The sequence below is a fragment of the Vipera ursinii genome (genome assembly GCF_947247035.1).
Source record: "Vipera ursinii genome assembly, chromosome: 5".
NCBI lineage: Eukaryota > Metazoa > Chordata > Lepidosauria > Squamata > Viperidae > Vipera > Vipera ursinii.
In genome coordinates, this window is record NC_139518.1 from 31,851,619 (window position 1) to 31,868,220 (window position 16,602).

At 42.0% G+C, this 16,602-nt stretch overlaps 1 protein-coding gene across 3 annotated transcripts in view; it reads left to right on the forward strand.

Moving 5' to 3' along the window:
* CUL3 (cullin 3) overlaps positions 1 to 16,602 on the forward strand; it is a 54,604-nt gene that overhangs the window by 26,566 nt on the left and 11,436 nt on the right. For all 3 annotated transcript variants that reach the window (XM_083364484.1, XM_083364482.1, XM_083364483.1), the window contains exons 5-10: positions 1,047 to 1,161; positions 1,538 to 1,766; positions 2,041 to 2,186; positions 4,959 to 5,135; positions 7,187 to 7,357; positions 8,315 to 8,422. In XM_083364484.1, the coding sequence (XP_083220610.1) occupies positions 1,047 to 1,161; positions 1,538 to 1,766; positions 2,041 to 2,186; positions 4,959 to 5,135; positions 7,187 to 7,357; positions 8,315 to 8,422 (946 nt within the window). The remainder of the gene's footprint in view (positions 1 to 1,046; positions 1,162 to 1,537; positions 1,767 to 2,040; positions 2,187 to 4,958; positions 5,136 to 7,186; positions 7,358 to 8,314; positions 8,423 to 16,602) is intronic.

The following is a 16,602-nucleotide window of genomic DNA, read 5'->3' on the forward strand; positions in this document are numbered from 1 at the left end:
GATTTTATTGGGGTTTTTTTTGTTCAATATCATATGTCATTTTACATTTTTCAACTCTGAAATTTTAGTTGTTTTGAGCTAGTATGAGGGAGATCAACCACGCCCACCCCATTGCCGGCAATGGAGAAAATGTCACGATGTGTCACGACACATCATGTGACGTTGCGAGTTTGACACCCCTGATCTACACAGTTCACAGTACCTACAACAACCGAGTTGAGGTGCTTCGTAATTCACAGCTGAATATATAATCACAGCTTTATCTTATCTTATATGGCTATCAAACTAGTGAAATTCTGGACAGCAAAAGAATAAAATAATGTCCAATCTGTTGAAAAGAAACAACAACTTAAGGCACCCATAGAAATCTCTTTTCAAACCATTTGCATGTGTCTACCTCATTGTTCCATTAAATTAATCCCCAGTCAGGGCTTCATTGCTTTACAAAAAGCCAACAGTCAGGGCTGTTGGTATCCCTGAAAGGAGGCTGTTCCATAAGGCAGATGCCATGAAAGAGAAGGCATGCTTCCAAGGATGTACCTTGCTGGTGACACTGCTTCACTGAGTGAACTCAAGAGTTTGCCCACTCTGCTAGAACTGGTGGGATGCACAGAAACCATGAGGGATAAAAGTCCTGCAAGTAACCTGGCCTAGTGTCATGTAGGGCTTTAAAGATGAAGACCCAGTGCCCTGAATTGCACCCAGAAGCTTCATGTCAATTTATTATTTGGGGATAAAATGAAGTTATTTCCAAAATGCACACTAATAGATGTTGGGGATAAACAATTTTCTGAAAACTGACACTGATTTCTTTTTTCTTTCTTTTTGGCTTTGGTAATGATTGTACACTATTATCTTTGGCTGATAAAAAAACCTTTCTCGGTACTGTTCTAGCTCTTTCATTTATTGAGAACTGTGATACATAAAACATTTACTTTTGTGTGAAACATAGAACAAGTATGATTACATGAAACACTTATTGAATAGTTTGCAAATATTAATTTCACTAAAATTAACCTAATCTGCAAATTCTACTGTTTTGACAGAGGAGCAATAAGAAATGCTTGCCAGATGTTAATGATTCTAGGCCTTGAAGGAAGATCAGTCTATGAAGAAGACTTTGAAGCTCCATTTCTGGAGATGTCAGCAGAATTCTTTCAGGTACAATGCTGCTTTTCAGTATTTACAGATAGTAATAAAATGGATTTCCCCCAAAGTTTACAAATCCCTGTTATTTAATTCTAGATTCATAAATATCAATCTGGAGTATTGTTATTGGCCCCTAATGTAGAGTGGTTTCTGCTTCAGGTTTTTCCTTTGCTCTGAACATGAGGCTGTGTTCGCTCAGCCTTGACCTCTGGTGATAATGGATTTTGGTGGATATTAATGCATGGCAAATATAAGAGTTAACACAGTAGTAAGGTGATGAATTAGTCCCTTGAGCAATTACTGCTAAGAGAAACTGAATGGGTTTCGTTTATTTTCTGTAGTTCTTCACAGTTTCTGTAGTGTTCTATTTTCCTTTATTTTATTACAGATGGAAAGTCAGAAATTTTTAGCAGAAAATAGTGCTTCAGTTTATATTAAAAAAGTAGAAGCTAGAATTAATGAAGAAATAGAACGTGTGATGCACTGCCTTGACAAATCAACTGAAGAGCCAATTGTCAAAGTTGTTGAGAGGGAGCTGATTTCCAAGCATATGAAGACCATAGTGGAAATGGAAAATTCTGGTCTAGTTCACATGTTGAAAAATGGAAAAACAGAAGGTAAGTCTGTGTAGTGCTATCTGCAACAATAGTGAAGCCTCATGTGGATGGATGCTAATTGAGACATTCCAGGTGATTTCAAAATGATAACAAAAAAGGAATAAGGCAAACTGATTTCAGAGAGAGAGGGCTATGATTAAGTAATGCTGCTTCTGGAAAATTGGAGAATTTAATGAAACATCAGAAATACCACATTATGATTATTTGCTGTGTAATGTTACAAATATGTTATTATTAGATAACAATATAAAATTTATGTATATATCTGCTGCAGATCTTGCGTGTATGTACAAATTATTTAGTCGTGTTCCAAATGGTTTAAAGACAATGTGTGAATGTATGAGTACCTACTTGAGGGAACAAGGTAAAGCACTTGTATCTGAAGAAGGTGAAGGAAAGAACCCAGTGGATTATATTCAGGTAATCAAAGCCTTTAAATACTCATTTTTTCTTATGATGAAAATGTTTCCTTTAGCAGAAGTGTACTTACATAATTCAAGTACTGGTTCAGCAATGTTTCATAGTAGAGATAAGCAAAGAGAAATTATTAAGAATCATTTTCCCTAAAATTTAAAAATGTATTTACATTTTAATACTCTTCATTGGCTTCTCAAATTAGCTAACTATTTTCATATGAGATAAACTAGATTTTTCATGGCTGTAAACAGAAAATTTCCGACTTTCCTGTCAATTCCTAGAAAGCTTATAATTTTAATCCCAAAGAAGCATAATAAATAAATTTTCAATTTACAAGAGGAGATTCTCAATCATCCAGGTCACGGTTGTCCCAAAGGTGTGTTTGGTTGTTTTTTTTTTTCCAAAAGGCAAGTGGGCTCTAGATTTTTTTTTCTTTGAAAACATTTTGCTTCTCTTCAGGTCTAACTGACTGATGGGGAATGGAAGGATTTATATTCTTTGCAGTCATCTGCTTGTTAGCTCTTTGAGAGCCATTGGGGTCACTTGGGGTTTTATCTGTATCCTCTGTGTTCCCTGAATCAGAGCGTAAAGGGTGAGGAACTTCTTGGGACTGCGGACAGGAGATAGATGGTATTGTCTCCCTCCCCCTCTGTCGAGGGAGGGCTGTTCAGTTTTGACGTAGATGTCAAATTATCTAAAACACCATTCAGAGCAACAACCAAGATGCCTGCAAAGAATATAAATGCTTCCATTCCCATCAGTCAGTTAGAACCGAAGACGTTTCTTGGATGAGAAATGAAATGTTTTCAAGTAAAAAAACTAAGAAAGACCAGTTTTTGGAAAAGCACCTTTGAGACAAAAATAAAAATATTTTTACTTTCAGTGAACAGTACAGACAGACAGCTCTTTCATAGATCATTCCATCTGGCAGCACAGGCCGGCTTGTCTGAAAGGGAGAAAACAATTCTCTTGAAGTGCCAGTTTTCCTTTTCTTAGATAGCTTTCTAATATGGTTCATACTAGGTCAAGGGTAGGCAACCTCGGCTCTTTTATGACTCATGGACTTCAACTCCCAGAATTCCTGAGCCAGCTTGGCTGGCTCAGGAATTCTGGGAGTTGAAGTCCATGAGTCATAAAAGAGCCAAGGTTGTCTACCCCTGTACTAGGTGCACAAAATGCTTCAGTCAAAAATCTTACATAGTTCTCATTTTTCTTCCTCTGGAACCTTTTTCTAAACTAATTTGTGAAAGTCTCACTTTGAAGAAGATAATTGACTAGATTCTCTAAACCTGATGGTAAATGAGGTTACTTTATTATATTTGGGTCGGCAATAAATCTGTGTTTGTTTCTCCAGGGGTAGCTAGAAGTATGTGGGATGTAACTGCTTTCCTAGCCTGAATTTCTGTCAAATTTGTCAATTGGATTAAGGCACCTTTTGACAACTGTCTGATTCAGTGAAATGCTTTTTTATTAGGGAAACAAACAAAGCTTTTCAAGAGACCTCTTTTCACAGGAAGAGAGGCAGGTTACTGCACCTTCCAGTATTGTAGCATCATGATGGCTACTTTTTGGGTGAATTCTAAATCAAAAGTAAATATAATTCACCTTATCTTCTCCAGAAGGTATAATTTTGGGGATATTTTAAGTATAATATTAGGGAATGAAGAACAAGAAAAGGGCCAAAACAAAAAGCAACCTTAATCAATAACCAAAGCTTAATATTTACATATTAATAGGAGCCCAGAAAGAGGGACACGGTGGCTCAATGGGTTAGGATGCTGAGCTTGTCGATCAGAATGTCGGCAGTTTGGTGGGTCGAATCCCGAGTGCCACGTAATAGAGTGAGCGCCTGTTACTTGTCCCAGCTTCTGCCAACCTAGCAGTTCGAAAGCATGTAAAAAATGCAAGTAGAAAAATAGGGACCACTACAGTGGGAAGGTAACAGCGTTCCATGCGCCTTTAGCGTCTAGTCATGCCGGCCACATGACCACGGAGATGTCCTCGGACAAGCGCTGGCTCTTCGGCTTTGAAACGGAGATGAGCACTGGCCCCTAGAGTCGGAAACGACTAGCACACATGTGCAGGGTAACCTTTACCTTTACCTTTAGGTGCCCAGCAATACAGCATATATCATTCAGAAGTATAGCATAACATCAGAATCTCCTGATACTCAGTTTCAGGTGGCTTTCATGATTTCCAGAGTTTGACTCATTAGGGATTTTTTTTCTTCCTAAGAAGGCATTCCTTGAAAGTTTTTTAGATTTTTAGAGACAGTTGTTTCTTCTTCAGAAACATGCCAAACAATACAGCATCTTCTAATCAAGATTTTGCATTATTTTCTGCAAACATCAGTCACATAGTTTACCTCTACATAATAAATTAATAATGGTTTAATTGGAGTGAAGGATTCCGATTCCCAAGAACTCAGCTTGAATATTTGCAATTGTAAAAATGGTGTGGGGTGGAGTGCAGTGGAGACTCAATCATGAGAACGAACCCCATGTCATTATCCCCAGAAGAGTCTGAGAAGAACATAAATTGTCTTAAAGATACTCATCTAGCCTTAATTTGTTTTATTATAGGACTGCAAGGGCAATATAGCTGAGAATATAAATGTGACAGGATAACAGGCAAGGAAACGTCAACATCCAAGTTAAAGGATTTTTGGCAACAATAAAAGTTACCAGTCCAATAAGTTCCAAAATAATAGTGACTATGATTTTCATATAGAATATAGTAGAAATCTAAAAAAATAATATGCTTTGTTGTTCTAAGGGCTTACTGGATTTGAAGAGTAGGTTTGACCGCTTCCTTCAAGAATCTTTTAATAATGACAGGCTCTTCAAACAAACAATTGCGGGTGATTTTGAATATTTCCTTAACCTCAACTCTAGATCTCCAGAGTATCTCTCATTATTTATTGATGATAAGCTAAAAAAAGGAGTCAAGGGAGTAAGTATCCTTTCTATTACAACTGTTCTGCTTTTGTGACAAAACAGCTACCAAAATATGTATTTCTGTGTGTTAATTTATTTCCATAGTGCAAATTAATGTGAATATAAATTATATATTTGGGTTTTTTCCCACGTAGAATTGAAGGTGCAAGAGCAACGTTTCGACGAAATCTCATCCGTCATCCTCAGGCTGGTGGCTGAGGATGACGGATGAGATTTCATCGAAACGTTGCTCTTACACCTTCAATTCTACGTGGGAAAAAACCCGAATGACCAAAGATCCACATACAAACACCCGCGAAAACCTCAGAAAACATACATACATACATACATACATACATACATACATATATATATATACACACACACACATACATACATACACATACATACACATATATATACATACACGCTAAATGTTTGTTAAGTATTTAGAATGCACTTGCTTGGTCCCAAACACGGGACAAATCTTATCCTGGCCCAAGGCCATCTACAGGCAGTAGCCACAGCAGTCGCAGCTCATATTTGTGTATTTTTTTTTCTAACAAAGAATAAAGGGAGACAGATATGATCATTTCAAACTTATTCTCCTCAGTCAGCCATAACCTTCTGAGAAAAAAAAATTTACACACACAGACACATATATATATATATAAAAGTATAGACTGAATAAATTCTTTTTAGGAACGTAAAACTCTGCAAAATACTGTATATATAGTTAAATCGTGTTGAAATAGTGAATGTAAGCCTCCATTCATATATTTCTTTGTTAGAATTAGGTATGTATATAAAAATTACTAATAAGTTATATGCTCATATCAAAATCATACATAGATATTAAACTAGGCCTGGAGAGGTTGGTTATGAGGTCTTAGTTGTGGGGAGAATCAGGATTTGAAGGCAGATGTAACTCACTTGCCTTTCAGTTACTCCATCTGTTATATCTTTGCTGTCACATTTTGAAGGAGTTACATTAGTTGGATCACTTTCAGTTAGTTTTCAGATCTGTAATACTTTAAGAAAGCAGCATTGATCATGCTTTTTCCATGGGTTAGGAATAGGAGGCATGGTGATTCTCCGCCTTCCTCCTGGGCTGGTTCAGGTCACTATTGATTTGGAAAAAGGGGGAGCAGAGAACTAGCATTGCTTTGCAGAATGCCTCAGGGTTTGGTTCTCTCCCTGCTCCGAGTTAACAATTATGTTCATTGGCACAAAGCTAGATATCATCAATATGCTGATGATTCTCTGTGGTGCAGCTTAGATCCAGACCCTGCAATGCTGATGAAGTTCTGTAGGGATTTAGATGGAGAAAAGAGGCTCAGATTCACATCTTGTAAGAATGAGTGGTTGTGGATTGTGGAACCCCGAGGGTATGGAGATTTTTTTGTCTTTGGTCCTTGGTGGGGTAATACTGCTGCAAACAGATCCAGTGCACAATTTCATGGCTTCTGTTTGAAGAGCAGATGGCATCTGTAACCCTGCAGGCCTTTTCTGCAGCTTTGCCATATGCGCCAGTTATACCCTTCTTGAATTGGGAGGCCCTTCTGCCTTACTTAAATCATGATTGGATGAATACAATGCACTCTACATGAAGCTGCCCTTGGACGCGCCAGCTGGTCTAGAATGCAGTAACATGAATACTTATTGGCATACCTCACTTACATGCACTTTTAATTGTGAGCAGCACTATAATCAATTTGATTCTAGGTAAAACTCAAGGTGCTGGTTCTTACCTATAAAGCCTTTCATGGAAACAGAACTAGACTATTTATGGCAACATAGTTGTTTAAGCTGTCATATTTAAAGATTCAAAACTAAAACATTACTTTATTTCATTAAAATGAATGTTATGTAAATGTTTCACTCATATTTATAGAGTTTTGATTTTTGTTTTGTTCATAAATAGAATGGATCAGATAATCTGTTACTAGTTTTTTAATCCCTGCCTAAATTAACAGCAAGATAATTTAGTTTTGAGAAATATTTTCTATAACAGTCATAGTTTTGACTCTTCTAATAGTATATTGCCTATTATTTTTATCTTTATAGCTAACTGAGCAAGAGGTGGAGACTATATTGGACAAGGCAATGGTTTTGTTTAGATTTATGCAAGAAAAAGATGTATTTGAACGATATTATAAACAGCACTTAGCAAGGAGGCTTCTGACAAACAAGAGTGTTTCAGATGACTCAGAGAAAAATATGATATCTAAGCTAAAGGTAAGCAGTATAACGATTTCTCGGTGACTTTTCCACTTAGCTTTAATTTTATGACAACATTTATTCAGTGGGATAAATTGCAGTGTAATTGGTTGTTTCAGCTAATTGTAAATGTTATATGATGTTAAGAAAGCTATATTTGGTTCAAATATTTTGTTTTTGTCAGTAAAGAATTATTAAGCCATTCTGGTGGAGTGACTAAGAAGTTATACTAAGACTGAGGATCCAAGTTCAAATCATTTTCAGCCATGGAATCTCAACTTGTTGTACTAGTCACACTCTGTCAGCTCAGCTTGTCTCATAAGGCTTTTGTTGTGGGTTCCTTTACATAAGCCAATGTGCGCTCTAGTAAAAATTCAGAATATAAATCAAATATCAATACTATAGGGAAGTATTTTTCTTCAAGTTGCAAGTAACCTCCATATCCACAGAACATGCTTTTCCCTCTTTGCTTGGAAGAAGCAGTTGGATTCTTTGGGCTAATGGTTCCTAAAAATAATCCTCTTAAAAAGCAAAATTCCCACCCCATCACCCAACCATAAAATTTTACATTCCTGCTTTTAGCATGTGCTTGAATTAATATGCACCTGCAATGATATTTTAAGAATTATTTATGCTTCGAAAGGCCTAAGGAAATATTTACTAAATTCATTTATAGATATTTAATGGGAATATTGCCAATCTCTATTCCATGTTGAATTTTAAAAGATTGAAATAGTAAATTCTTATTTTCAGTAAAATTTACTAGAATAGATGTCTGATAATCCAGATATAAATTAGCATAATTGCCTGTTGATATTTACTGCTGATTAATTAGTGCCTGGAACCAAATAGAATGTGTTATTTTTTCATAACTTTCTTACACTTACTTAAATGTTTGTATTAAAATTCTAAATAGCTAGCCTAAGAGGTTTTTCTCTGTTTAAATCATCCTAAAAATAACTTTCTCTTTTGCAGACTGAATGTGGATGTCAGTTCACATCAAAATTGGAAGGAATGTTCAGGGACATGAGCATTTCAAACACAACAATGGATGAATTTAGGCAACATCTACAGGCCACAGGGGTAAGATGCAATTTTTTTATTTAACTTCAAGGATTCACAGACTTTTTGACCTGGTAGACACATTTGGAATTTTGAGAAGAGGGTGTGTGACCCTTTGTCAGGTGTCCCCCTACCAAGGCAGACCAAATAATTTATTGGGGGAAAAAACTCTTACAAAGAAATTTCTGCAATCACTAGGTATGAAAAGTGCATCATTTATATAGCAAATCAAAATGTTTATTTCAAAAGAAATAAGACAAAAGGAAAGCATGTAAATTAAAAACTGCGTAAAACTAAATAAAAATGTCAGAGTAACATTAGGCTAGTATTGCAAATAAAAGAATGAAACAATTTTAAAATAATATTCAATAATTAATAAAAGTGTGTTGTAAACCTATGTCAGATTTAAGCATTATCCAAAATTTCTATCTCATCTAGAAAGTTATATCCTCATATACTAAAACATTTAGAGAAGCCGAGACTTCATATGTTTCAGGTGTGGTAAAAGTCCATATATAATCTTAACAGTTCATGAATGATTTTCAGATTGAATTAAATTTGATATCAGACCTATTTTTCAAGTACAGATATATTGTTTGCATTGATGCATACCCCACAGCTGACAGAAAAAACAATTATTTCAATATTTATTCTATTGTACAATAATCATATTCCAGGATTCTTGAACTTAATGCCGTCAATATAAAAGAATCTGATCTAATTATTACTTTCCAACAGTTTTTAAAAAATGAAGTAAACTAATTTGGCAATTAGCATTGAAATAGTTTCCAAAGGTAAAACATTTTGTACTCTCTGATATTCATGATAAAATTTATATTAGTCTTCCACAGATACTCCTCTTGTTGCATATCGATTTTTTTTTGTTTAGATTCTGCACTTTATCATATAATCTTTTGTTAAATTGCTGAATCTTATTTTAATAACAACCTGTATGTAATTATATAATTGGTCATTCCTTCCTTACATGTTAAAATTATAAATATAAACTTAGATATATTTCAAAAATCTAACTGAGTTGCTTCACCAGCAGATGGCAGATTTTGATTTTTGTAATGAAAACTAATTGAATAATTTGAGGTCTGCTGCATTGAAAGCTTTTTGTAATTCATATATTTTAAAAAATATAATAAAATCTCTTGTAGATTATAATAACTTGAAAGCTACCTAGCTGAGATATAAGGACCTTCTCATCTTGTTCTGAGTTTGGGATGAAACAGAATCTAGGCAACATGAAGAGGGCAAGGTTAATGTACAGGTAGTCCTCAACTTACAACAGTTCATTTAGTGATCGTTAAAAGTTACAATGGCACTGAAAAAAGGGATTTATGGTCATTTTTCACACTAACGACCACTGTAGTATCTCCATGATCATGTGATCAAAATTCAGATATTTGGCAAATGACTCGTCTGTGACGATTACAGTGTCCTGGAGTCATGTGATCATCCATTTGCGACCTGACCAGCAAAGCTATTGGGGATTCATGTAACAACTGTGTTAGTAACTTAACAATTGCAGTGATTCACTTAACAATTGTGCCAAAAAGTCATAAATGTTGCAAAACTCACTTAACAAATATCTCACTTAGCAACAGAAATTTTGGTCTTGATTGTGGTTGTAAGTTGAGGACTATTTGTATATTGCTCCCTTTCTCTTTTTAGCAATTATTTATGTGTGTCATTTCCCACTGGCCAAGTTATCCTGAACTTTCCCTCCTTCTCATCAGCTACTTGCATTTCTCCCTATTCCTTCAGCTCCAAACTACTTCTGGGACAAAACAACTCTGTTTTGTTTCACATGACAAGATACCCAATATGTACATGTTTCAATTTGAAGATGGACCACTCAAAACCGGTTGTTCCTTTCACAAAATAGATCATATGCATAATGTTTCCTTATATTCAATTTCTTCTGTTATTTCTATCAGCTTTTAAAGTATGCTATTTGTGAACTTGGAAAGTAATTTTTCATAGATAATAGCTATTCTCAGCATTATAAACAGATGGAATTTAGCTAATGGTCAGTGGTTGTTACTGGTGGTAAACTCTGGACAAAATTGCATGGAAAGTTAAGAAAATATACAGGTAGACCTCAGTTTATGACTAGACACTTAATGACCATTTGAAGTTATGATGAAAAAGTTGGGAAAAAAAGTTACTTAACAACCTGTTCTCAAAATCATGACAAATCCACTCAACCTGATCACATTTCAGACAGTGGCAACTGGCTCATATTTACAATTGGTTGCAGCATCATGTGATCATTGATTGCAACTTTTTTTGTGGTTTTCCAGCAAAAAAACCTGCTGTGTTTAACTGAACAACTATGATAAAATCAAATCCAGTCACATAGTGACTCAACCTCATTGACTCAACTAAAATTTCGGGCTTAATTGTGATCATAAATCAAAGATTATCTGTATGGGAAACTCTTTAAGAATGTCTATTAGTTCTGAAAGCTTCAATGGGATCTTAGATTTAATTTTTTACAGTTACAGTCCCAATGTTTGGGTTTATATTATGCTGAGCTTGTTGATCAGATGGTCAGCAGTTTGGCAGGTCGAATCCCGAGTAACGCGTAACAGAGTGAACGCCTGTTACTCGTTCCATCTTCTGCCAACCTAGCAGTTCGAAAGCATGTGAAAATGCAAGTAGAAAAATAGTGTTGTGATTCAGGGTCAGCCTGTGGGTTCGGCAGTTGGGTCGGACGATTCAGAGGAGGAGGAGGAGGGGGGGGTGTTGAAGAGGTTGCTGAGGGGGTTGGAGAGCTTGCTGATGAGAGCCCTCAGCCAGGCCCCTCCCACCTGGTCACGACGCAGACCCAGCTGTGTGAGCCTGACAGCGTGGATGAAGATGACCCACAGCTGGCCCTGTTCAAGGACACCCGATGCAGGAGGCAGTCAGTCAGGAGTAAACAGAGGAAGGCAATGGGGCACCTCGGAAGGAGGCAGAGAGAAGCCACGCCCTGAACTGTATAAAAGGGGAATGCGTGGGAGGGCTGGTTTGCTGAAGGCAACCGCTTGAATAGCTCCTGTTTCATGGTTCGTGTCTTGTTTTGTTTGCTTTTGTATCCATAAATTTGGCAGGCTTAGTTCCAGCCTCTTGCCTTCTTGTAAAAGGGGTTGTCCCTGCCTTTTCTGCAGGGCCGGTAGCAGGCTGGTACAGACCAGTTTGCCTTCAGCCTCCCACCCCTTACTATTATCATGGAGCAGCTACGTGCTGAGAATGCCCAGCTCGCCCAGCAACTCACTTTGTTGGCAGCTCAGGTGGCTCAATTGCAAGCTCAGGTCCATGCTGCACCCCCACCATCACCCCTACCCAGGAGAAAACGCCAAGTTGCGATGCCGGATAAATTTACTGGCAATCCAGAACTGTTTCCTGCTTTCCTGGGATAATGCCAGCTCTTTATCAGCGTGAGAGCAGCTGATTTCCCCACTGACCGGGATAAGGTGGGGTTTGTGTTAAGCCTTCTTTCGGGTGATGCAGCTCGTTGGGGCACGCCTCTGCTGGCTCAACCTAGTCCATTGTTGGACAACTTTGTGGGGTTTTGTGATCATATGCGTCTGATGTATGAGGACCCTATAAAGACGCAGACTGCTACTCGACGCCTGAAAGCTCTGAGGCACGGTCAACGCCCCCTACAGGGCTATATCAGCGATTTTCGGCTGCTTAGCCAGTATTCCGCCTGGAATGAGGCTGCGCTTGTGGATGCCTTCCAGGATGGATTGTCGGAGGAGATGTTGGATGAGCTGGCCCGTGTGGATATTCCGTCAGACCTGAATGGGCTGATCCATCTCTGCCTGCGGATCGATGCTCGGTTGCAGCAGCGAAGGAGTCGCCGTGCCACCCCACAGACCCCTGCAGCCCCTGTTGTGCGTGAGCCCCCAGTTCAAAGGGAGGAGCCAATGGAGCTGGGTGCCGCCAGGTCTCATTTATCAGTGACTGAAATGAACAGACGATCGGGGGGGGTTGTGTTTTTACTGCGGGGACCCTGGGCATTTGGCTGCTTTTTGCCCAAAGAAGCGACAGCGGGCATCAGTGACCGAGTCTGCCCCGAGAAAGTCCCCTACTTTTCTGTCGGGAAACGCCCCGAGCCCGATCTAGACGGTGTGATAGATCAGGCGTCCCACAACAACACTGAGCGACATCTTTCCGATGCTGCCTGTGGACCTCCACGGCATCTGATATTGGAGGCACGTCTGATCCTTCCTGGCAAGCCAGAGGGGATTCCAGTCCATGCCTTAATTGACTCTGGGGCCACTACAAATTTTATGGACTTAGCATTTGTGGCCAAATGGGCTGTTCCCCAGTGCCCGGTGGATCCGCCCATGTTAGTGGAGACTATCGATGGTCGAGTGCTCCTGTCTGGGCCAATTACGGCCGCCACGCAACCATTATGTATGGCCATCAGTTCCCATGTGGAGGCCATCCAGTTCTATATCACCTCAGATCTGCATTTCCCCGTGGTCTTGGGACTGGAATGGCTCCGGGCGCATGACCCACAGATCTATTGGTCACAGAACTTGGTCACCTTCCCAAGCTTGCAGTGTGTGGACCACTCCCGCCATATCTGTGGCGGCCAGGTGGAGGGTTCCCCAGGGGTTTCCTTGCCTCCCGAACTGTCCGACTTTGCTGATGTGTTCAGCGAGACAGAGGCGGATCAATTACCCCCGCACAGGCCGTATGACTGCCCCATTGATTTAGTCCCTGATGCGCCTCTCCCAGTGGGGCGTTTGTACTCCATGTCGGACCCCGAGTTGGCTGCATTGCGGGACTTTCTGGAGAAGAATTTGGCTCGCGGTTTCATCCGGCCCTCGTCCTCGCTAGTGTCTGCACCCATGCTCGTCAAAAAGAAGTCGGGCGAATTGCGGCTTTGCTGCAATTATAGGAAACTCAACACCATCACGGTGCGCAATCGTTACCCGCTGCCCCTCATCCCCGAACTCTTGGACTGACTCCGGGAGGCTAAGATCTTCACGAAACTGGACCTGCGTGGAGCTTACAACCTTGTCAGGGTTTGGCCGGGTGATGAGTGGAAGACGGCATTTGGTACTCATTATAGACATTTTGAGTACACGGTGATGCCGTTTGGCCTGACCAATGCCCCCGCCGTGTTTCAGCATTTCATGAACGAAATTTTTTGGGATTTGTTGGATCAGTTTGTCATGATCTACTTGGACGACATCCTGATCTACTCCCCGTCGCGTGAGGTGCACCATCAGCATCTCCATCAGCTCCTGCAGCGACTCCGAGAACATCGGCTGTTTGCCAAGTTGGAGAAGTGCCAGTTCTACTGGGTGACCATCGATTTCCTGGGTCACCGCATTTCTCCTGAGGGCATTGCCATGGAGCCAAGTAAGGTTGAGTCTTTGCAGAGTTGGCAACCCCCGCGTCGTGTGAAGGATGTTCAGCGACTTCTTGGGTTCGCCAACTATTACCAAACTTTCATCCCTGGGTTTGCTTCCTTGATAGCCCCCTTCACCCGGCTCCTGCAGAAGAAGACTCTGTTCCAGTGGAATGCTCCAGAACAACGGGCTTTCCAGACTTTGAAGGAAGCCTTCATGAAGGAGCCCATCTTGAAGCATCCTGACCCGCAACGGCCGTTTGTCGTGGAGGCAGATGCCTCCGACATTGCCATTGGGGCGGTGTTACTCCAGGCAACGACGCCCAGCGGTACCCTCTTCCCTTGCGCGTACCATTCACGAAAACTGAACCCTTTGGAGCGCAATTATACAATCTGGGAGAAGGAGCTGCTGGCCATCAAAGTGGCGTTCGAGGCCTGGAGGCATTATCTGGAGGGAGCGTGGCATCAAATCGAGGTCTGGACGGACCATAAGAATTTAGAAAGCCTGCAGACCGCTCGGAATTTGAACCAACGCCAGATCCGGTGGTCTCGTTTCTTTGCGAGGTTCGACTTCCGAGTTCAGTACATACCTAGCGGGCACAATCAAAGAGCGGATACTCTGTCCAGGAAGCCCGAATATTCCCGAGTGGAAGACAAGCTTCTGCCCAGGACAGTGATCCCCGTCAAGTCTTTTGCTGCGGTGCGGGAGCCGGTTGATATACGGGCTCGGATCCGGGAGGCACAGCAGCAGGAGGTGTGGGTGGCTCAGTGGAAGGAGGAGGTGGGGCCAGATTCTCCTTGGACGTTCACGGATGGACTCTTGTATTATCGTTACCGGCTCTATGTTCCGGGAGGGCCACTCAGAGGACTCATCCTCAGCCAGTGTCACAATAACCCGGCGGCGGGGCATTTTGGCCTGTTCAAGACCCTGAACCTGGTCTCCCGTACCTTCTGGTGGCCCCAAGTCCAACACGACGTCCAGTCCTATGTCACTTCCTGCATCCCATGCAGCCAGGCCAAGTCAGCGACAGGGGCCCCGCCTGGATTACTGCAGCCCTTGCCGACACCCAAAAGACCCTGGGGGGCTGTGTCCATGGACTTTCTGACAGATTTACCGCCATCCTCTGGTTTTAGGACAGTGTATGTGGTGGTGAACATGCTGACCAAGATGGCGCACTTCATCCCCTGTCGTGGCTTACCGTCAGCCCGCGCCACTAGTCGTATGTTCATTCAGCAGGTGTTTCGGCTGCACGGCCTCCCTGATAGAGTCTCTGATAGGGGGGGCCAGTTTAAAGCCCGCTTCTGGCAGGAGTTGATGCATGCGTTGGACATCAAGATTTGCCTCTCATCCGCGCATCATCCTCAAACTGACGGAGGAACTGAGAAGGTCATCGGTATCCTGGAACAATATCTGTGCTGCTACGTCAATCTGCAGCAAAACAATTGGGTGGACTATCTGGCCATAGCTGAGTTTGCATTCAACAATTCGCAGCACACCTCCACACAGATGACACCGTTCTTGGCCAATGTGGGATATCACCCCTGGTTTTTCCCCCTCTCTCCCGTGGACTCACCGGAGCCGGCAGCGAACGACTTCATGGCAGAGTTACAGGCGATCCATCGATTGGTGCGACGTCAGTTAGAGAAGGCCAAGACCGATTACAAAAGGTTTGCTGATCGGTCAAGGCGGGATACGCCTCCACTATCGGTGGGAGATCGGGTCTGGTTGTCCACCAGGAACCTACCGTCAACACGTCCGGTGAGAAAGTTAGATCACCGATATTTAGGACCGTTCCCAGTCGAGGCTGTCATCAATCTGGTTGCCTATTGCTTAACTGCCACGTTCCCTGCGCGTGCACCCAGTCTTTCATCGGTCTTTGTTGGTCCCCGAGCAACCGGCCTGTCCACTCCGCCGAGCGGAACCTCCCCCATCAGGACCTCGTGATGGAGACAGCACCCCCGAGTACGAGGTCGCCAGCATCAGGGACTCCCATTGGCTGAAAGGTCGTTTCCAGTACCTGATTGAATGGAAAGGCTACGGACCAGAGGACTTCACCTGGGAGGACGCGACCGCCGTTCATGCCCCTTCTTTGGTGTCCGCTTTTCATGAACAATTTCCATCCCGACGGCATCCGGATCGGCAGACCCTGGGGAAGGGTCCTGCGGTGCAGGATAGTGTTGTGATTCAGGGTCAGCCTGTGGGTTCGGCAGTTGGGTTGGACGATTCAGAATAGCAGGAGGAGGGGGGTGTTGGAGAGGTTGCTGAGGGGGTTGGAGAGCTTGCTGATGAGAGCCCTCAGCCAGGCCCCTCCCACCTGGTCACGACGCAGACCCAGCTGTGTGAGCCTGACAGCGTGGATGAAGATGACCCACAGCTGGCCCTGTTCAAGGACGCCCGACGCAGGAGGCAGTCAATCAGGAGTAAACAGAGGAAGGCAATGGGGCACCTCGGAAGGAGGCAGAGAGAAGCCACGCCCTGAACTGTATAAAAGGGGAATGCGTGGGAGGGCTGATTTGCTGAAGGCAACCGCTTGAATAGCTCCTGTTTCATGGTTCGTGTCTTGTTTTGTTTGCTTTTGTATCCATAAATTTGGCAGGCTTAGTTCCAGCCTCTTGCCTTCTTGTAAAAGGGGTTGTCCCTGCCTTTTCTGCAGGGCCGGTATCAGGCTGGTACAGAACAATTAGGGACCACTATGGTGGGAAGGTAACAGCGTTCCGTGCACCTTTGGCATCTAGTCATGCTGGCCACATGACCACGGAGACGTCCTCGGACAAACACTGGCTCTTTGGCTTTGAAATGGAGATGAGCACTGGCCCCTAGAGTTGGAAAAAACTAGCA